General features: G+C 47.7%; 1 protein-coding gene across 16 annotated transcripts in view; it reads left to right on the forward strand.

The window, feature by feature from the left end:
* Positions 1 to 23022, forward strand: part of NTM (neurotrimin) — a gene marked incomplete at its 3' end in the record, with an annotated part of 1328870 nt that overhangs the window by 916833 nt on the left and 389015 nt on the right. For all 16 annotated transcript variants that reach the window (XM_079930756.1, XM_079930747.1, XM_079930749.1 and 13 more), the window contains one exon: positions 13351 to 13435. In XM_079930756.1, coding sequence (XP_079786882.1) covers positions 13351 to 13435 — 85 coding nt within the window. The remainder of the gene's footprint in view (positions 1 to 13350; positions 13436 to 23022) is intronic.

Below are 23022 nucleotides of genomic sequence, written 5' to 3' on the forward strand. Positions count from 1 at the left end.
GGAATGCCTTCAAAACTCCACGCTTCCAAAGATCAAATTCTCCAGTCCATCCACTTCTGTGTGTGCTTAGGTCTCTACATATTCACAGTAACATTTGAGACAAAGGAAAGAGATAATTACAAGGAGACGTTTTTCGAGATATTAAAGTTTAACAGGATTCTTGGCATTTGTGTCCTGTCAGTTTCCATGTAATTATGCTCAATTCCCAGAATTCAGAGTCAGTTGTACCTGTTAATGCCTAAAGATGATGTCCTTGGAAAATAATTTATAAGACCGTTTTTCAGAATTTTCAGGTTCAAACCAAGCCCCCTGACTAATAGTCTGATTATTATTAATGTTATTCTTGGATGGAGTGATAGGAGGTCATAAGCTGGATGTTGGGATTAGAGTGGATTTTTTATGAGAGTGTGGTGAGCTAGCTTTCCCACGTGCAGAATGGTGTACTGAAAATATTTATACAACCTGATGTGTAAATGTCTCCTACTTTGGTCTGATAAATAACAGGAACATGGGAACGGTACTCCAGTTCCCTAGAACTCTACTGTGTCTTGGAAGAAAGAAAGGGGTCTGGTAGAGATACCTGTGTGCAGAGACGGGAAGTGGAAGTCAGGGGTCAGACGTGGAGGAAATAGCCAAGGTAGTGGAGGGCAAGAATAGAAGGCAGTCCATCTAATTCTCCCTCAAGGCTGAAGGGGGCTTTCCCCCTGCTCAGGGTTCCTTGTTCACACAAATTACACACAACTTTTCTTGCATCATTTCAAAAATACTCCTACCAAGTGTACACAACTGTTCTAGAACGGGCTGCCATAAGGTGTGCAGAGGGAAAGGCAAGCATAATTCCATTATCCCCAGCAACGCGGACAATAAAATTACTGCATACGTGGGAATATGACATTAAAAAGGTCACCCCAGGTCATATCAATTCAGATGTCCTCCTTAGGTGTTTTGGACAGTGGCCATTTTGCATGGGACTCATACTTCAAAGGTTAGAGATATACATCAGACACCCCTAACCTAATAAACCAGAATGGGTCTGTCACCCACTAATTTATCCAAGCCTTCCTTTATCCTATTTAGATATTATTTTTGGCCTGTATAACGTTTTATACAGACACGCTTATTTTTATCCTTAAACTGCCATCTGTCAATTTCTCAGAATTCTTCTTATTTCTAGCTAGAGATTGGTTATCAAGTGTGTGTACGCCCTATCCGTACGCTTTGTGAATACCAAATATTCAGCTTAATATTCATTCATGTGGAAGTCCCTGCCCTGCCAGAAAATAATTTTAATTTTTGAACTTTCCCCAGCTGTACTTAAATTCCACAAATATTTATCAAAAACCTATTATGTGCCAGGCATTGTGTGAGGCTTCGGGGGTATAAGAGCCTACGAAAGAAGTTAAACTCTTACAAGTATTATGAACGTTAGACGTACCGATGCAGTGGGCATCTACCTAATTGAATGGAATAGTTATGTTCTTCATGAGGAAGTTAGAACTTGGAAGGATGAATAGAACTTAACCTGAAAAGTGTGGGGACAGTATTCTTGACAGGAAGGCAGCCTGTGCAAAGGCCCCAAGGTGAAAAAGAGGAAGTTTTGAGGGATTAAAATAATAATCAATTAAAATAAAAAGTGGTATGGCTCGATAAAGGAAGAGGTAACAAGAGAAAAAGGTGAAAACAAACCAGGCCACATCATGAAGGCTCAGAAACCGCATATTCAAATTCCTGTGTGGAACCACTAAAGACTGAATCAGGAAGGGAGTGACATGGTCAGGTTTTCAGGAAAACTTGATTTGAAAGTGGAGCTTGAAATAGACCTTGTAAAAGCAGGTGGAAGAAATCCCTGTAAGAGAGAGTCTCATGATTCCAAACAAGAAAATAAGAAGGGATGATGGCTCAGGCCAAGGTAAGGCCATGGGGGTTGGGAAAGGCGACTGGACATGAAATGTTTTGGGTGAAGAACCCACGAGAGAAAGAAATGTGGAATCGCAGGGGAGAGGGCCATGGGAGAGGGACAGAGGAGATCAGAAATGCGTCTTGATTCCTGACTCAGAAGCTGGTCACATGAAGTTCCTGGATGCTTTGGGAACTGTAATGGATAAATACTATGAGTAACATTTGAAGAATTTATACACAGTAATTTTGAGTAAAGGGAATGTTTCTTTGTTTCTATGTTTCCAATATTCTTCTAGCAGTTTTCATAAAATGTTAGGCCCAACATTTCTTTTTTGGCAAAAATTCCTGATCCCTGCCAACAATAATCTATATTATCATACTCCAAAATGTGCTGTAAGGACCGTAGCTTGGGAGCTACTGGCCATGACTGTTTCCAGCATCGTTTCCCTGGTTACGCATGTGGAGACTGTACCACACGCTAGGTACTTCTCTGCGTACTTTACATCTGCCGTCTCATCTAGCCTCACACAGCAAATGTTTGGGGTAGCCCATATTCCTATTTCATAGAGGAGAAAACTGAGGCTCTGAGAGGTAAGAAAATTATCAAAGGTCAAGAAAATTATCCAAGGTCAAATTATCAATTATCAAAATTATTAAAAGGTCAAGCTGGCCACTTGTGGAGCTTGGACTGAAAGTCAGAGCCATTAACCCTGCCATCCACACTCCTCTGTCCACTCCGTCACCGCTCCTATCCCGCTGCCCAGAGTCCAGCGTCAAAAAGTACATTTTCCATGATCTTTCCTCAAATACATTACATTGCATTTGCCCACTTCTCTGCACGCTCCCATAACTTTGTGGCTTATTTATAGCTCATCCAGGTCAACTGAAGACTTAACTACTTAAGGGAACTTAATGTCTTCTTCAAACTTGGGAGAATCCTCTCTGAATTCCCTTTGGCAGATCATTGATAGAAATATGGCATTTGGTTTGTCCCAGCAACTCTCCCTTGGAGATTCTGGTACTAATACTTCTCCATATAGAAACATGACAATCTATCCTGATTTGTGTCTTAGCGTTAAGCTAATTCTCTGCTTTTGAAAAAAAGTCTCCTCATTACCGACTTTCTAAGTCATCTTTGGTCCTAAAACCTTAGGGACACTCCCGTGAAAGCTTAGGTGAATTATTTTCATATTTTGTCCGTGTTCACATGTCCGCTCACAACACTTTCCCTGCTCTCCCTTCCCCAGATTCAGAGCTACCTGAGCCCCATCTAAGTCCACTTTGCCAGGCCACTCCCAAGAGGCTCTGACTATCTCATCACCTGCAGCACCACTTGTAGCTTTCTGGTACCCTAGATGAAGAAAGTGTACACATGGTTCAGGGAAATCATTCCTTTCTAGGAGGGAAAGCCCACATCAACTCCCAGGTTGGCAGGGATATGCTGCTATATCTGCAGCCTCCATTGCTTTGTCCCGAAAGACCCTGAACTCCCAAAGGCAAATGCATAACGAGAGACAGACGTGGGAAAAGCCAGGGAGATGCATAAGCATGTAGAAATGTGTTCAGTCATTTCTTCAATTTATAAGAATCAATAAAGTAAAGAATAAAGATGCTTTGAATACAGAGGATTTGTTTTCCAGCTGAAGACACTGTGAGGATTGTGTAGTGTCTTTTTTTTGATATTTATTTGGCTGTACCAGGTCTTAGTTGCAGCAGGTGGGCTCCTTAGTTGCAGCTCCAGGGCTCCTTTTGATGAGGCATGCGGGCTCATTAGTTGTGGCGTGCAAACTCTTAGTTGCAGCATGCATGTGGGATCTAGTTCCCTGACCAGGGATCGAACCCAGGCCCCCTGCACTGGGAGTGCGAAGTCTTATCCACTGCGCCACCAGGGAAGTCCCTGTGTGGTGTCTTTCATCTAACTTTATGGCGACAGAAATACAAAGAAACATGGGTTCTACAGGCAGTACACATGTAAAGCCTTCCACAAGCAAACAGTTGAGAACGGGTTTGGTCCTCTTAAAAATGTGTGGGATACCTTCCCATCTGCCCACCTGCCCCTCAGCTCTGCCCTATGTTTCTCCCACCCAAATCCATCGAGGACCGCATCCCTCTCTCCATCACCAGGCCCTGCGAGGCGAACGTTCACATGCCTAACTCAGGGACCCACACCTTCAGAAACCCCAGGGTGAGTTCTTTTAGTCTTAACCAGCTCCCACTTCTTGAGAAAATTAACGCAGCTTGAACACTAATCCATCTGATGAGGTGGTCATCTTTAATCCACGTTTCACTAGTAAACTGATTTGATGCACGCAATGAGTGTGTGTGTGTGTGTGTGTGCGTTGTTGTAGGAATGCTATGAATGGGTTAAAATCATAGCAAAATAACATCCCAGAATTTCAGCTGGGACCACATTTATAATAAAAATTATTGATTGATTTCAGGGATAGCAAAGATCATTTCCACCCAATTACACTCTCACTGCCCCTTCTAAAGCTGTGTGACTTGGGGATTATTTCACAGCTTTTAGTCTTTTACATACAACTGCCATTATAAAAATGTTCTTTGTGACACATAAAATTATATATCCGTACACACGTGCGCACGCACACACACACACACACACAGAATTTGCTATATATCTTAAGTGGCTTCTCTTAAGAAACTTAGGAGAGACACACAAAAACACGGCAGAGTGAGTCTACAATGTGAAGTCTAAAAGAAGAAATAATCACTAACAGAAAGGAAAGAGAGTGAGAGGGAATTTCAAAATAGAATGAAGAGGTTGGAGAGAGAGACACACAAAGATAGAACACACAATAAAGTCCTTGCTGAAGAGGTGGGGAAAACAGGTCCCCAGAAAGTCCAAAGACACAGAATATGAAACTTACTAGTCTAGTTGACCTCTAAAGCCCTTTCAGCCATGATATGCTGATCATCTAGTCCTAAATGGATGGCTGAAATACCCTCTTTGTGGCTGGATGCCTAGCACGGACTGTGATCTGGACAGCCATGTCCCAGCTCGGCTTTAGGGGAAGAGTCCCCAAAGGGCAAGTAATTTAGATTTAATGGGACAGTTACTGTAGGTTTAAATAAATTCCAGTTAAATATTAACAGCCTGTTTATTGAAGATTAACATTGCTGGTTGCATTGTGGGATTTTCTTTTCCTTAAAGAAACCCTTTATCGGAAGACTTTTAATCATCACGGCTCTTCCATCGCCTGCCTTAGGTCCAGTGTGGCTCATTAATTACTTTGTGCCACAGTTTTCCGAGTTTTGAAGTGGACACCTTGGTGAATGGGAACAGTGGAAGGACAGGGTGAGGAGGGCTATTTCTCTATAGGAGGAACCCATAAGCGGACGTGAAGATACACTGCTTTTGAGAAGAGTGTTGAGAAGCATTAAAACCATAGACTGAGAGTTGGAAGGGGACTAGGAGGTCATTTAATCCAAACTCCTCACTTAGAAGGAAAGTGGAGGTGACTTGGGGAACTCCATGCAGCCAATAAGTGACAGATTGGGGGCCCAATGCAGTACCCTTGACCCCAGCCCTCTACGGGCTGTCACCTTACTGTAGAACAGTACTTTCAGCTTTCAAAAGTGCATTAGCCCGGGCTTCCCTGGTGGCGCAGTGGTCGAGAGTCCGCCTGCTGATGCAGGGGACACGGGTTCATGCCCCGGTCTGGGAGGATCCCACATGCCGCGGAGCGGCTGGGCCAGTGCGCCATGGCCGCTGAGCCTGCGCGTCCGGAGCCTGTGCTCTGCAACGGGAGAGGCCACAGCGGTGAGAGGCCCGCGTACCGCAAAAAAAAAAAAAAAAAAAAAAAAAAAAAAAAAGACGTGCATTAGCCCATTTGGATGTATTAGACACTAGATCTTCTCAAAGGTTCACATATCATGGAGACGTTGGTTCTTCTGAAAACAAAGAAGCTAAAAAAAGCAAAAAAAAAAAAAAAAAAAAAAAAAGCAAGTGACTTATTTAATGATGGCGTGAGTTAAGACTCGGATCCAGAGACTCTGGTTTATAAAATGATATTTACAAAATGCCACCTCCAGTAAGAAGTACAGCTGAGTTTTTGAGCAAATTCCTGTCTCATTAAGTTTGACCACTTCTGCTGTTGCTCCTGGCTGGGGAGAAAATGCAGAAAATTCAGAGAAAAGTTTAAAAAGAGACATGAGTAAAAGATGATTGATTAAGGAGAAAGGCATGGGGCTGGGCTGGGGAGGAAAGCCAGGTTCCTCTAATGGTACATTTGGGGTTTAAGCTCCAAGTTTGGGGTGGCCGGTTACCGTCCAGAGGCTCTTTCTCTGTGAGAAGCCACTACTGGCTCTGGTTGGGCTGCATCTTGCAAACCTTGGAAATGGAGTCTGGCTGATCCTGTAGCACAGCCCTGGGATGCTCAAGGGTAGAAACTGGGAGCAGTGAGGCCAGCAGTGCATGTTAGTATCCAGTGACTGGTGTAAATCTGGACCTGGGGATGGGTAGGGGGGCTTTGGACGCCACTACCAGGCCCACGGGAGCGAAGATGGGCCCAAGTTCCACGAAGGTGGTCAGAGGCGCTGCTCATTTACCGCTGAGATGGAGGCGTCTTGTCTTTTTCTCAGGTTGTTTGTCCACTTTTCAGGTATATATGGGAGCATGGCAGACAGAAGTTCCCAGGCTGCCGCACAGAGAGGAAGCCCCATCCTCTTTCTCAAGCTCAGGCTGTTTCCCACAGGCCTGGATCCTGTGTGCTTTTCAAGACACTGGGGTGGGAACTGCAGGGTCACCTTCTTCCTGCCCTGGTTTGAAGGCTAAGCTACTTCCCTTTCTGACCACATCTCAGCGTGATGTTTCTGTTCTGTCCCTGGGATGAAGCCCCTCAGGACGTGCACAGGGATGGTGTTCATAGGTCTGGCACTCAGAGGGCTGCTCTTGGGTTCTCGGGACAAATATCACACCTAGACCCCTTCCGAAGGAGGGAAGCACACGCGCTGGCCTCCGTGCAGTCCCCATGCAGAGGCCCTGTGCTCACCTGTGTCCGTCAAGAGTCTCATAGCATCCTCACACCACCCTCTGTGCTATGTACCATTCTTATCACTATTTCACAAGCAAGGTTACTGCCCCAAGGTCACACAGCTAGTGATGGAGGAGAGGATGTCTGACTTCTGGTCTGTCTGAGTCCAAAGCCCCTGGTCACTCTTAATTGATAAATAGCACTGAATGGATCAATGAATGCGTGAACACAGGATGAGGGAGCAGTTAGAGCTTTCCAATCAGAGCACTTCAGACGTCCCCACTCTTAGTTTAACAGAGCACAGTCTGTGAATATAAAAGGCAGCTTCGTCCCAGGCTCCTTGCCGTCCCCGGTTGTATACATTCCATCCTGTCTGCAACTAGATTCCCGCCCACACCATCTGCCCGGTCGACTCCTTCTCGCTATTAAGTCCCAGTTTAAAGTCATTTCCTTAGGAAAGCGTCTCCTGATTGTCCTGATTCCCAGAGAAACTTCTATCATGTATGTTCTTCCAGTTCCTCACGGTGCTTATCAGCGTCGTATCTACAGTTTTGTAAAGTTCTTGCTTTAATATCTGTCTCCCCTGCCAGTGTTAGATGCACAATGGATTTTGTGTTTGTCTCTCTTGCCCACCACTGGGATCCACCACCTAGCACATAGCTGACATTTATTGTGCACTGAAAACGTGTTTGTTGAGTAGATGAATTTCTTCCCTACATTTTTAAATCCTTGAGAATATCCCGCCGCCCCTCCCCCCATGCCTCTTTAAATGAGTCTTAGGAAACCATGGTCAGTGCCTGGAACCCTGGACACACAGTGCCTGGAAATCAACTGTTCCCAACGGGGGAGGCACATCCCAGCCTGTTGTTCTTGGCGACAAGAGTGTTCTTAGGGGCTTCCAGGAAGCACTGGGTTGAGTTCATTACAACTTCAACTTTCCTGGATGTAAATGCAAATAGAACCATTGACAACCCCAATAGCACTAGATTGTAAGCAAATCGAGGGCAGGGCAATGTCTTTCTTCTTTGTATCTCTAACTTCCAACAGTTCCTGGCTCACAAGAGGCACTCAAAATCTGCTTGTCGAAGTTTAATGGCTGACATTGAATTCAGCTGAATAACTGGATGCCCAGAGGCATCAGTACTGGGCAGCAAGTTAAGTTAACACTTCTGTGTTAATATAACCACTTCTGTGGTTCTCTCTCTTGCCGCAGATATAGCAGCCAAAGGAGATATTTTGTCATTTGGCCCTTAAGCAGTGTCCTTACCTGCCAGGTATAGTGGAGAGAACACAGGAGCGGGGCCATCAGCCCCGAGCTCTAGTCCTGATTTATGAGCTGTTAACTTTATTCCTATGATAATGGATCCTCTCTCCCGGGTTCACTCCTCCCACTTATGAAATGAGTGGGTTATACATCTTTCAATGTCCCCTCTGACCATATCATTCTGTGATTCTGGGAATCCAGGGTCTTATTATGACCGCAAACCTAGATATGGAGAGATGCTTCTCTAAAGACCCCTGGCTCTTGCAATGCTCCCCTTTGGGCACCTGGCCTTTGCTTTGATGGTACTTTGACTTTGATCATTTGCCCTGCTTTTCTTTACTTTTTTGTCTACGTGCCAACTTTTCTGCTGATCACCCCCCCTCTTTATGTACCTTTCAAAGTCCATGGGCAGCCTCACCTTTGCCTTTTCTTCCCATGCTCCTGAATTCTCTCTATTCCTGGTCTCTTTCTTCTCTCTGGACGCTTCTTCCTCATCTTCAAGTTGCTCTTTGGCTCTCCCTGCTGAAATCCTAACAACACCAGACTCTAGCCCGGATGAACAATGAGTTCATTTTGACCCTATATTCACATAGGAGGAAAGAATAGCAGGTACCTTTCCAGAGTCCGGCCCTTCCCTACTCCCCTAGAGCCGTCTCTTGAGCCAGACGGACACCGCCTTTCCTGATTAAAACTTGCGAGGTCTGTTGGGTGCCACGCCGCTCTAACTGCCCTGCGTGTCGCATCTTCTCGCCTGTGCTCCTATTTGGAATCTCCACCAGGAGAGGGGGGCCTTTCACCTTTTTAGAGAAGAAGCGGCACTGGCATGTCTCAGGCTAGAGCTCTTCTTTCGGGCTCTTGTGTGTGTAGAACATTCACTGCTCTTTAGCCAACCCCAGCCTGCTGTAGGTAACGCAGAGAAAAACAAAAGCAACAGCTGAAACAATTTCCCTTTCATTGGCAATTCTTCCCTTTTCCAGCCCTGCTTTAGTGAGGAGGGGCTGCTGCCGCCCGGCGTCTCCGTCTAGCCCTGCGTCCTCCTCTACCTGCCAGCCCTCCAGAGTCTACCCAGCAAGCTCCTCTGCACCCTGTCCTTTGCAGTCCCAGGATTATTAAAGGGAATATGATTGTTTTCTTTTGCTCAGGCAGTGTGTGCATGTGTGTGTGTGTCTGTGTGTGTGTGTGCACGCCTGCGAGCTTGAAAGGCATTGTCCTATAGATATTTTTATAACCTGCAGCAATTACAGCTGCCAGCGTGGAGACAAGCTATGACAAGTTGATTTATGTGTACACTATATGTGTATGCAGGAGGGAACGGAGGATGGAGAGGGAGACAGCAGGGGGGTGGCGGGGAGAAAGTGGAGGTGGGCGCTCGTTAGGAATCTGCTTTCCAGGAGGTAGAAAGGAAGTTATGTCTATAAAGAACACAAATAATGAAATTGCTCTGACTGTCATTCCTTTTTCATTAACTCGGATATGCTGGGAAAAACAAAATAAATCCAGCAGTTTTTATGAAGCAAGAGACGGGATATAAGATAAGCCACTAAGTGTTTGGTTATATTTAGGGATTAGGGGATGAGAAGGGAGTTGACATGTGATTTTGATCTTCATCTAGTCAAACCACTTCAATCAGCAGTTTCAATAAAATGGATTCTGCCTTGTTAATTGTGCGGGCATCTCTGACCTCTCACCAATTTCTAAACTTCCATTTTTGAATAAAGTTTGGATCCCTGGGTCCACAAAGCAGCTGTGAGGTTGCCAGTGGCTTTTCTTTGTCCAGCCTGAGCGTTACCTGATCTCTGGTGGGTTTTCTGCCGGCCAGGGTGGGAGGCTGCAGCTCACCACTCTCCCTTCCCCCGCCAGAGACAAAGATGGTGTGAGCGTCTTAGATCAACCGCATGCAGACTGGTATAAACTGAACATCTTCCAGAGCCTGTAAGAAGAGTTATTTTTCTGCCCAGCTATAATAATGAAGCAGTGGCAGGCAAAATGTATTAATAAAGCATCTTTCACCTTAAGTGGATTTCGAAGTATTTTACTGTAGAGTTAATCATGTATGTAGGCCCCTCGGGAAGGCCTGTTGTTGTCATTACCCACATTCCTAGATGCAAAAACTAATGCTCATTTGTACCTACCTGGGAATTAGATGCAAGAGCCAGGGTGAGAATTTATCATGAAAGGACTCATCCCTGCCATTCTCAAGCCTGAAGGGAAATGACTCCAAAGCCCAGAACGAGTCCCCCTTCCTTCTCCACTGCTGGTGTTTGTTTCCACTTGCGGTGGTGGGACCTGTTTACAAAGAGGAGTTTTGGAGGGGAGCCGAGTGGTGCTTAAAATGGATGTGGATGATTACAGGTAATTCCTTGGCCTCTGCATAAGGAGAACCCCAAATTCAGCAGTCTGAGGTCAGCAGTCATGACCTCACACCTGACCTCTGCTCATATAATATCTTAACTTGGTGAAATCATGCCACTTCCTACTTCCACAACTCCCATTGCAAAGTGAAGGTAAAGTAGGGACTTGTCAGAACGAATTGGTACTAAAATAGGTAAATTCTCCTCCTGTTCTTTCAAAAGCATAAACAAAACCTCCTGCACCCTGAAGACATCATTTTTGTTTTTCTTGATAGTAAAGTCATTCTTTGTGGTCATAAGTTGACAATTGATTTTTTTTTTTGGTCCCCACTGGACAAAAGTAGCGATGGATTTCCCTGAGAATTTAACACTGGAAAAGTCAACAGAGGAGACGAGGGGAAAATGGGCGAAATGATGGATTAATTGAGATCTCCAGTGTGAGTTGCTTGACTTTACATTGTTGTACACTCTCGGGTCACCTATTGAAAGAGGAAGCCATGCCTCCTCAGTCTTTCTTTGTTACCTTGGAGCGTGGCTTCCACATCTTCACACCCACCTCCATCCCTTCCAACCCAGGGCAGTTGGAGTGACCGGGGTACGATGAGTGAGATGCCCGTGCATCACTCCCCCGCGTTTTATCTACACGTAAGTGGGGAGACCAGCTGAAAGATGCATGCACTCTCATGGCACCAGGACCCTTACGGTTACAGCGATTCAGTTAGGATCATTCAGTCTCTTTGGCGGTGGCTGGATGGCTTTTGGGAAGAACATTTGTTGTTGTTGTTGTTATTTAACAGTTGTTTTAAAAAAGAGCTTCCTGGTTGGATTTGAGAGAGAGTCTAGGGGAAAAACAGAGCCACGGCTGCTTCCTCTCTGTCCCCAGGGAGAATCTGGGTCAGTGCAGGGAGCTCAGACAGGAGTCCCTGAGCAGAGAACATGTTGGTGTTAGCACGTGGGGTGGGCTGTGCCGCTCTGGGCTTCCCCCTCCCTCAGGAGCCAGGCCCAGGCTGGAAGGAACTGCGTTCCATCAGAGCTGAAGTGAGAGGAAACATGCAGATGTAGGCACAGAGGGACCCACGGCAGCCAGAGAGGAGAAGTGACAGCAACTGAGGCCAATGCAATTTTTCCCTGGGTTTCAAGAATTTGAAAAACACACCTCTTAAGATGAAATCAGCTCCGCAGGAGTGTGAAGCCCAGGACACCTGGGAAGCCTCTGCATCAATAAAGCCAGGGGCTCACACTCATTCATCTGCGTGAGCACTTTGCAGGGCTAACATCTTTTAATGTCGACAAAACAAGAATAAAGAATGTAAGTCAGTGTCTGAACTTGACCAAAATTTTGATGCGGTTTTGCCAGTTTCGCACACTAAGAGGCTTCTGTGATTTTGCATTTGTTTTATATATGGAAGATCTCTATTTAGAATGGTGTTTGAAGTAGCTTTTGGGGGGTGGCGGTGGGGTGGGCGTTGCCTGTTGAATAAAAATGAGATGATTCTAAAACGTCCTCCCAACACTTTAAATTTACTCTAAATGCTAATGTATTAATCTGATAATTTTAAAGGTGCACGCATGCATGCTGCAGAGTTTTCTTTTCCTAGTTAATTAGTTTGTGACCCTTATTAAGACGTCTTGGGCTTATTGAGGCTGTGTAGTAACTTTGCATTTCTTCTTAATTTGGAAGTGACAGCTCTTCAAGGGGGGAAGTGGTTAAACTCCTCGCCTGAGCTCCTGCGGCCGCGGCGCGGCGCGGCGGGGGTTAAGGTGGGCGCCTGCGCCCCGCTCCCGCCGCCCGCCGGGATGCGCGCGGTCCGCCAGCTCGCTCGGCGCCTGCACGGCGGAGAGCTGCGGTCAGTGATGGAGCTGCTGCCATGACAACCCCGGCGGTCTGGGCCCGCGCGCGTCGGGGCTGCTCCCGGGAGGCCCGCGGCGCGGAGGCCGGGGGCGGCCGCTGAGCGTGGCGTCCTCGCGGCTCCGGGGCCGGCAGCCCCTCGCCTTCCCCAGCTAGCGAGCGAGCGAGCGAGCGAGCGAGCGTCCGCCGCCGTGCGCTCCCGCCTCAGCCGCCGCCGCGGAGACCGCCCAGCCGAGACCGGCCGCATCGCGGAGGCTGCAGCGCGCATTTGGTCTCGGACGAAGTTGACCGAGGCGGCTGCTGCAGCATCCCCGGTCCGGATCGCGCGAAGCCCGGCGTAGCCTCTCCTCCTGGCTCACCCCTGCGTCTCCCGCGTGTTCCACTTTCCGGCTCTGCTATTGTTACAGACTGTTTCCTGCTGGCTACCCTGCCTCTGAAACTTAAAAAGAAAGTGTTGGATTTGCCCTTGTTGGAACTGAGGAATTCAGACCATCTCTGGGTAGCCGGATCTAACCCACTCCGTGTCCCCTTTTGGTACCAAAGTGCTTACTCCTCTCCAAAGTGCCATGCCTGAGCTGTTAACGGGAGGAAGGGGCTCCTGAGACGCGTCCGCACCTTTGCACCTGTCTTTGCGCTTCGCCTCTCTCCGCCACCTTCCCGGCTGAAGCAGCACCGAGGGAGCCCCCTTTGGATGTTCTCCGTGGAAACCGCTTCTCCGAGACTGGAGCGCTGAGGCTGGTTTTGGGGAGGAACACTAGACTTGGAGGAGTCTGCGCGCTTTTCTCCTGCCCGCGCCTCCGGGGCCCCGTGCTCGCTCCTCCGCCAAACCCCACCCCACCCACTTCCTGTGCGCGCCCAGGGGGCGTGTGCCGAGCGGCTGCCGGAGTTCTGGGAAGTTGTGGCCGTCGAGGATGGGGGTCTGTGGGTACCTGTTCCTGCCCTGGAAGTGCCTCGTGGTCGTGTCTCTCAGGCTGCTGTTCCTTGTACCCACAGGAGTGCCCGTGCGCAGCGGAGATGCCACCTTCCCCAAAGCTATGGACAACGTGACGGTCCGGCAGGGGGAGAGCGCCACCCTCAGGTAGGGAGCCGCCATTCTTCTCTGAATCGACAGTGATTTGTGTAGGGGATGGGGGGAGAGGGATAGAGGTGCAGGTGTTTTTTCTGCAGCTGCTGGCGGGGAGGTCGCTGCTTCCCTGGGCTGCACAATTCATGGCTGAGCTGGGTGCTCTGCCCCGGAAAGGTGGTGGTCACAGGGAAACGCTCAGAGGTTCCAGAGATGAGCTGTTTCCCCCAAACTGGCCTCCTAGGCTCAGGACTTGGTAAGCAGGAGGGGAGGCTGGGCCAGGGGGTCCCTGAGATGGAGGCCAGCGGCCTGAGCACTGTCTGTACCTGAAACCAGTGGCCGTGGTGACTGGGGGCCTGGCTGGGGCTCGGCGTGAACCGTCTCCTCTGGCGTTCATGAGTCCCAAAGGCCGGGTCTGGCTTTCTGTGAATGCCGTCACTCTGCCTGTGCCACGGGGTGTTGCCAGCCCCGCTCCTGTGCGCTGGCAGAGCTGCTGTTTTGTCCTGGGTCTGACTGTGTCTGAGCTTTCCTGGGGTGTCTTCATGCCACGAGCTGGTAGCCAGAGGGACGTGCTTTCTCTGTCTGAATATGGCTTTCTGAGATTGAAGCCATGGATGTGAGTGTGATTCGTCTGTGGAAAAGATCGTTTACTTTGGTTAACTGTGCTGTGTCCACTAAAGCAATATATTCAAAACTCATCTCCCAAATGGAAACTGGGTCTCAGTGTTGGCTTGGGTCCTGCTTGACGTCTGGGGTTAGGGCTGACAGGAATTGGAGAAGGAGAAGAAGAATCTTGACTATGTTTTGAGTAAGGTAGGGTGAATCTGTCTCCCTTTCCCGCCGGCCTCCTGAAATGCTAACTCAGTTTCCAGTGTCTACAAACGATACCACTCACAGAAGGGCAACACAGAATTAGTGATTGCAATGGGAGGTCTTAACTCGCTGGAATTTTATGAGAGTCAGCTGGAGGGAGAAGGTAAGAAGATCCATGGGAAGAATGTATGCCTGCTTAAATAAAGTTTTCCAGACTGGGCCATTGAGCTGACTGTAAGGCAGGATGGCAGTATTCCCATCCTTTGTACGTGAAGATTCTTGGAGAGAGAACCTTGGTGTTGGTGCCCACTCTTTTACACCTTTTGTGACTGTTCTTCTAAGGTTTATGGATGGTGCCCGTAAGGCAATACCCATGGGATAGAAAATGTTGCAAAAGGGACACTGGGTTACAGAGCTGACTTGTCAGGACATTGCCAAAGGAAGCGTGTGATTTAAGGGCCTGTCATAGTCTGCAAGCACCCATGCTCCTTTGTCTCTGGCGAGCTAGCGCTCATGCCCCCAGGGTACTCACTGGTTCCGGAAACCCACCTCTTCCACTGCGCCCTGAGTTAGGGACTATTTTGAGCAAAGGTTGAATGTCTAACTGCCTCACACCTCACACCTGAAATAACTGTGTATCTGCTTTATAAAGGATTTCGTGGAAACTTGATATATGCCGTGATTTCAGACTATTTAGAAAGAAACACAAAAACAAACCTCTAAGCAATGTAGTCGATGACATTTAGTGTCCCCTGGATGCCCCCTTTTCCCTAACCCGTGGCTGCAAGATATAGCCCTCAAGAAACAAGATGGAGACAGTCTCATACTGAGAACATCTTAGAAACGGATGGGAAGGTACTTTCAAGGAGAAGGAGGAAGGCGATCAGCTCTGTAGAGATTTGGGGATAAAGAAGTAGCCACGGGGCCTTGACAGATGTAGCTGCCGTATCATAGGAACAGTGAGGGGACTTGGGCAGGGAGGGATCTGGTCTTCAGAGGGCCGTCCCCGGGCTCATGAGAATGAGGACTCTGCTGGATCTGTCAGGTGCTCAGCTGGGGCCTGGAGCAGCTCCTCTGAAAAATCGCGTTATCGTATACTGGCTGGCTTCTCTTTCTTTGTCTTTGCTTCCATGCCTCTTCCTGACTCACTCCAGGCCCCTCTCCTTGTCTCTCGTGCCCTCACATTTGTTTGCATTGTCACATATGCTGTAGACTTACTGGGCTTGACTGGTTGTAGATGGAGGGAGTGGGATATGGTGGGGCTTTTTCAGCCCAGCCCTGGCATAAAAAGGCCCTCCTGGAACATCTCCTGACGTCCAGGGCCAGCCACTGAGATTGACTGTCTTCCCGACAAGTAGGAGGAAGACCCTCCCAGTGGAGGGAGCCCTACGGGGCAGGAATTAGAGGAGCTGGGATCTGCATGACACCAACCTGTTGGCCATGGGCCTAATGTAGGATGTGAGCGGGGCAGCAGGTGGACCGTGCAGATGGCGCTCAAGCCTCCACAGGATGGCCATCGTCCTCCCCAGGCCCTCCTGCACCAGACAAGGAGGGGCCCCGTGTTGGGCTGCACTTCTGTGGAGCGGAAACCCTTAAACCCTCAAACACAGGCTCTGCATTTTGTGATGCTGTGTGCAAAGAAGCAAGTAGGAATTTCAGAATGTATTTTGTTTGCATAGAAATTGCTAAATTTGCACATAACCCGATTCCAGGTTGCAACAGTCGAGTGGTTCAGGGCTCTGGGTTATTTATTTCTCTTTTGCTTTTATTGTGTGTATGTGGGTCGTCTCTTCCTTCTTTTGTCTTCCCTCCCCTTCCTTCTTTCTTTCCTCCCTCCCTCCCTTCCTCCCTTCCTTCCTTCCTTCCTTCCTTCCTCCCATCCTCACCTCTTTCTTTTTCGTTCAGCATGTGACCAAGCTACACAGACCACAGCCGTCCCTGCTCTGCCCTGAGAACCACCCTCTCCCTCTCACCGCAGGTGACCCTGAGGTTCATGCTTGTAGTTTTCGTCTCAACCAGCAGAGGACTTTTTTGCTCTAATTTCATTTGATTCTGCTTTGTTCTCACCAGTTTCATTTTTTGAGGATCTTTTGCAGTTCCCAAAGAACGAATGCTTCAGCAGCAGATTCTAATGTGAGGAAACTTTTTAGAATGTTTTATTTCCTCCAGTGAACACTAATGACCCTTGTAGACATATCAGGAAGCCTTTCACCTAATACGGCATCCACAGTCTGAATAGAATGACAGACAATTTGCAGTGTCCTAGTCTTTCTGCCCTCCTGCCAGTAGTCTGTATGCGTATTTTTCTAAAAAGGGTGAGGTTTCATAAAATAGAATATGCAATAATAATAACATGAACTGAAGTTTCTCCAGTACTCACTATGTCTTAGGGAGTATTCTAAGGGTTTTCCACACTATCTCACCCATCATCCAACCTGTTAACATTAACATTTAACCCTAATACAACCCCTCTGGTTGTAGGTGCTATGATTATCCCATTTTACAGATGAGAAAACTGAGTTTACATAATTTGATTAAGGTTGCACAGCTAGGAGATTTGGAAGCCAGATTACGAGGAGTAGTAATAATAATGTTGAATGATGAATGGTACTATCAGTTATTGGTTAGTTATAATTAATCCTCACAACAGCTCTCTGAAATAGACTAAATTATGTCTGTTTTATAGATGAGGATGCTGAGGCCTGGAGAGGGGAATTTACCTAAAATCACACAAGTTAGCACGTGGCCAGGCTGGAATGCTGACTCCCTGGCTTTTTGCAGGGCGAGCTTTCCCCGCCGCATTCTGTGTTCTTGCGACTCCTTGCAGAGACTTGGCATCGTCTCTCCGCTCATTTTGTCTCACACCCTGTCTTGCAATGTTGTTTATCTCTCTGTTTTCCTTCTCCACGTGGATGGGGAGCTGCTAGCTCTTGGAAGCGAGGATCCCGCCCTGTGATGCCCTGAGCACCGTGTGCTCCCACATGTTTACTGAACAGATGAGACGACTGAAAACCAAACAGAAGTATCCCCTAGCCTCTATACAGCTGGGCTCGACCACTAAGATGTGTGGAGTGGTTCTTACACGAAGGGCATGAGCTGGGTGTTGGTTGTGGAAAGGCTTGAGGCTGAGGCGTCTCACCCCAGGGCCTTGGGTCCAACTCAGAAGGCCAGGCTGTGGACGCAGAGGTTGAAGAGGTCATCAGCCGTGGAGGCAGATGTGCCCATCATCGCGTGGGTGGGTAGTCTTCCGGTGGTCAGAGAAGAGCACCCTCTCTCCCAGTGGGTGGGCTGCATTGCTCTGATGGGGGCAGGAGAGCCTGAGAGGCCCGGCACGTGGGTCTCATTAATTAGAGACTGTCACTAAATGTCAGCATGTCACTGGACAACTTTGATGGATGCATTTCATGTTTTCCCCAAATAAGGCCGCAACCAGTAAAGTGAGTTGTTTCCTTGCGGGTCATCTGCTAAGTGCTTTTTTAAAAAATATGAGTTAAAAATAAAAGGTCTGAGAAATGCACAAGAAGGAAGTTGGGTTTCGGTATAGCAGTTCCACGGAATAGCAGAGAACAATGTGGTTTCCATACTTGAGAAAAGCCATGGGGGCCCCTTCCAGCTGTAGGGGACTGTGCATGTAATTCATATCATGGAAAGCATTTAGCATTTCGTTTTCGAAGCTGATGGGTTCTCTGTTATTCTCTCCAGCTGCTCCACGGCCTCTTGAGGCCACAGCTCCACCTTCTTCAGGTTTCTGTCCCTAGTTCCTAGGGCATGACTGGGACCAGGGCTTGTGCAAATAAACTCTGAGTGCGGGTCCCCCTCTTTCCTTCACTCACGCTGCCGTAGACATCCTGACCTTCCTCCTGTTTTGTGAACGCAGAAAACGTACTCTTGCTACAGAGCCTTCCCATGCATGGCCCCCGCTGTGGAGGTACCCCTCCTCCAGATCTTCCCATGGGCAGCTCTTCATCATTGTGGCCTTAGCTCAGGTGGAACCCCCTCCCTGAGGCTGTTCCTGACACCCAAATAAAAGTGACCCTCTACCACTTCCACCAGCCGCACGCTGACACATCATCCTGGATTGTTTCTTCAGAGCGATCATCTGTATCTGAGATTTTCCCATTCATTTGTTTGGTTAGTTGCTCCCGATCTGTCTTCCCCACCTGGGTTGTAAGTTCCTTGAGGATGAGGGCCTTCTCGGTCTTATTCTGTGCAGTGTCTGGCGGACACAAGATGCTCAGTAAATAGCTGTTGCGTGAGTGAAGGAAGGAAGGAGTGCCTGCGATCACCATCTTCTCCTTGCCCTCTCTGCCCTTTTTTCCTGAGTTGTCTTGTGTTGTCCTTGCCCCGGATGTGTTCCTGGCTCACTGTCCTTTGTGTCTGGGTCATGCTACGTTGGGTGTGACGTTGCTCTGGTGGAGGTTACAGACACACGTCAGTAATTGAGCCGGTGTCTTTCCGTCCAGGACACAGATGGTCTGTGTCCGTTGTCTGTTACTTCATAGCTGCACCCATAACGTATGCCATTTTTCTGCCAGGTCACTCCCCTATCCAGTCCTTAAGGCTTTGAAGAAATGCTACTCTCTGATGATGTACTCAACCCCAGGTAGACCTCAGGGAAATTAGCATTTTCAAGGTAAAGAGGGGCACATCCTTCTGTGCGTCTCTGCCCATGCTTCTTTCTGTTTGGGGTCTGCTGTCAGTGGGTGTCTGGTCATGTAACTGTGGATCTGTCGTTTCTGAGTTAACTTGTTCAGAGCAGCAGTGCCGCTCAGGAAGCGTGGGCTGCTCTGGCCGCTTTGGCCGCTACCGGGATGGACCCCTGTTTGCTCACCTCTGCGGCTTGCCAGGCATCCACTGGGTGGACCGGGTCTCAGAAGAGCATGGACAGATGGGGCTGTGGAGGGAGGCTCCTGGAAGCACACACAGCCTGTTGAGGAGCCAGAAACTAAGATGGCAAAACTGAACACCCAATCGAGCGTGGGGCACCGGGAGAAAGGGCGATGCCAGTTGCCAGGAGAACCTAAAGAACTTAACAGGAGAGGGGCAGCCCGGTTCTCCAGCACTCCTCACCTGCAAGGTTCGGTGCTTTGCAGAAATGCTTCTCTTTTCTTTTGAGTTTGAAAGGATTGCAGAGCCCAGGGAGTTCAACCACCTGGTTTTTCAGCTAATGAGGCTAGTGATAATCAGTCTCCCACAAAGGGGGCTTCCTGCAAGGGTGAGAAGGAGCTGACATCCAGCCACACTGCGTCACGCAGCTGTGAGCCCTGGCCTAGGGCTACCTGTGCCTGAGACAGGGTCACCTTGTCCTACTAAGTGCAAAAGCATCCTACTGACTGTGGGTGCCTTTGACAGAACTGGCTGACGTTTATCATCACGCTGTCTCCTAACTGCTGCTTCCCTCTGCTACTAGAACTGGCCCTCTTAGCCTTTATCAGTTCTGCCTCTGGCTGGGTGGGACAGCTCTGTTTACTATCTGTCAGACAGGCACTGACCACTCTACCAGCACAGACCTGTTGAATGCTCATAGATGCGCCATGAGGTGGAGACAGTTATTATTCCAGTTTCACAGATCACGAAAGCAAAGCACTGGAAGGCAGAGTGAGCCACTTCCCAGATCACATCGTTGGATGGTGAATGTGCCTGGGGCTGAGAACCAGTTTTGTCTGAATACTAAGCTCATTCTCTTTTCGTACCGAAGGGCTTTCCTCATTCTGTTCCTTCTTTTCTTCATTGCCAGCTTCTTCTCTTCCCAGAAACCGAGTGCGTTTCGTGGTCCTTCCTTGTTCTGGGGCACAAGAACCTCCTTTCTTGAGGTATTTTAGGAATTGGGTATGGGAGTGGGTCAGGTGTGGTGTGGTCTGTGGCACGATGGGGACACAGGGAATGACCCGGCTGGCCTCTAGAGGTCCCTTCGCATCAGAGGATCATAGAATCTTCATACATTGTTCAAGTCAGAATTTTATCCAAATGGGTGCTTCTTCTTCCACCCGTTTGCTTCAGATATCAGCAATCCTGGACCCTCTCACAGGGAGTTAATAATTCCTCAGAATTACCATGTATCTCTTTGGAGTGGGGTACTGCACACAGTGAGGTGGAAGCGCACTTCTCTGAGGCCCACAAGCCAGTCTCTCTGGTGGCCCTAGCAGTGCGAGGCAGAGTAGGTGACACCTTCACCCATAAATTTCCTTCTTTGTTGTGCTAGGAATAGGACCGTTGGCATCTCTCCTGGGGAAGCCTGAACAAATTATAATTAATATGAATGGCACATTTATTCTCTTAAGTTCAAAGTCTCCACTGATGGGTAAAATGCAACTTTATTTTTGGATGATTTGAGATCATTTTGCTTCCTTGGGAGCAGGTTGATGGGTTCCTGGTGCAATAAATAAATAATACCATTAACATCACACAGATGGTCAAATAATAGTGTTGTTAGGAAATCAAGACTTGGTTGGGTTTAGGATGCAATTTCAAATTGCACTTGTGAGCCAAAGGCAGGGAGGAAGCAGTAGGAATGTTTCACGTGAGTGCAATTGAAGGAGACAAAGCTCTTCAGCAAACCAGACCTTCCTAACTCATATTCCAGCAGGAGTGGCGTGCCAGAGAGAAAACGGACTGGAAGACAGGGTGCCGCTAACTCGGACTCAAGTACTTTCTCTGTGTTCTCTTGGGCAAGTTTTAAAAATTCTTCCATATAAAGAGGACATTTACTACCTACCTCAAAGGATCGTTTGGGGTTAAAATGAAACGGTGTACGCAAAGCTTTGTCTGTAATTATATAATTAGTCTCTTTCTTTCCATGTGTACAAATGGACACACGTGTGTATACGTGTGTGTGTGTGTGTGTGTGTATAACAGCAACACATTTAGCAGTTTTCCCTATAACCTATTGTAGCTTAAACACCCATGTGGCAACACTTTGATAGATGTACTGTGTCTGGCTTCTGGAAGGTCTATGAGGAGAGGAATGCCTCTCGATCCATGTCTAATTATACTTCTCTGTGTGTTTCTCCTACACATCTGCTTAGATCCTAGGAATCTTCTTCTGTTCAAATAACTTCTTGAGCTATTTTATATCAGAGAGGGAGTGAGGAGAAAGGTATTCCTTTATTTTTCGTCACAAGATTGTTGCATAGAAAGTTATGACAGTTCATGGCTCTGAAGATGAATTTCCTATGAGATTAAAAAAAAAAAACAACAACAAACATATGGAATGTTCTATGGAGCCAGGTTATCTGATGCAGATAATGGGGTCAGGAGTTCATGCATAGATTTAGGATTTGTAGACCTTTTTTCCTTAGAAGACTGGTTCTTCCATGACAAGTCCACTGGAGTCAGCTGGGAAAGCCAGGGTAGGGATGCCATCGACTGTTGGGGGCGGTTAAGCCCCTCCAGCTTTGCAGCCCTGTGATTGCATTTCCCCTCGTTCTCACCTGTTCACTGAGAGGCCAGCTCAGGACTTCCACGGCAATGGTGACGAGAGAAAAGGGGGCCTCTCTGCATTTGGTCATTTTTCTCCCGTGCAGTTCTGGGGCAAGACCAGTGTGTCTGCCATGAGAAACCGATCTCGGAATTTGCTGACGGAACTACAGGAACAATCCTTCTCCCTGCAGCCGTGTGCCATGGGGCTTGAAGTAGTTTAAATTATATATAGCGGTCTCAGTTGTTCATGATCTGTTTTCCCCAAATCTCATTGATTCACGTGGTTGAGTTATTTGGGTTTATTTGGGTGTATTTGGCCAACTCGCTGCTTTGTCAGTGTGAGATGTTTTGGCTTAGAAACCTTTTGAGAGGTTAGATTTGTCTTGTACAAAGTACATATGAATTAATCTTACAATCTTGCTGATGGGTTTTTTTTAAATAATAGAATTTTTAATGAAAACAGCATCAACCACCAGGCTGATGGAAAATGACAAAACTGACATCAACCTTCAGATAAAGCTTTGCTGGCCGCATAGAGGAAAGGAAGATATGTTTGTGTGAAAATAATTTCTTGATCTTCTGTGGCTTTCAAACAGGCTACAATGTAGTGGATGAGGGGAAAAGTGCTCTTGCGCTCAGAAGAATCATCTTTGGACACGTTTACTCGTCAGGAAAGCTCAATCTAAAACAATTCTAACTGGTCAGAACCCACGAAGAAGAAAGAAAAAAATACATGCAAATTATTTTTTATTTGGTGCACAAGTTATACATGAAAACTGGAAAAAGCAGTACTTCAGTGTTGTGAATTGAATTGCATCACTCCCCTCCTGACCCGCACCCCCTCCCCCCAAAAAAAGATCTGTTGAAGTCCTCACATCCAGTACCTCAGAATGTGACCATATTTGGAAATAGGTTCATTGCAGATGTAACTAGTTATTCAGATGCATTCACACCAGAGTAGGGTGGGAACCCAATGCAATACAATTGGTGTCCTGATAAGAAGATGACCTGCGGAGACACAGTTGACACACAGGGAGAAAACCGTGTGATGACAGAGACATTCGAGCAATGAGGCTGCAAGCCAAGGAGTGCCAGAGGTTGCCCATGAAGCACCAGAGCTAGGAAGATGCAGGGAGGGATCCTCTCCTACAGGTTTCATAGGGAATGTTCCCTGCAGCACCTTGATTTCAGACTTCCGGCCCCCTGAAATGTGAGACAGTACATTTCTGTTGTTTCAAGCCATGCATATTGTAATGCTCTGTTGTAACAAACCCAGAAACTGATACACATGGGTGTTATAGAGACTGCTTAAATAATATCTGTGTACGATGCTCCTGGTATGACTGTTCCTCCCCCAGTCATCAGCTCCC

The sequence above is a fragment of the Stenella coeruleoalba genome (genome assembly GCF_951394435.1).
Source record: "Stenella coeruleoalba genome assembly, chromosome: 8".
NCBI classification, from domain to species: Eukaryota; Metazoa; Chordata; class Mammalia; order Artiodactyla; family Delphinidae; genus Stenella; species Stenella coeruleoalba.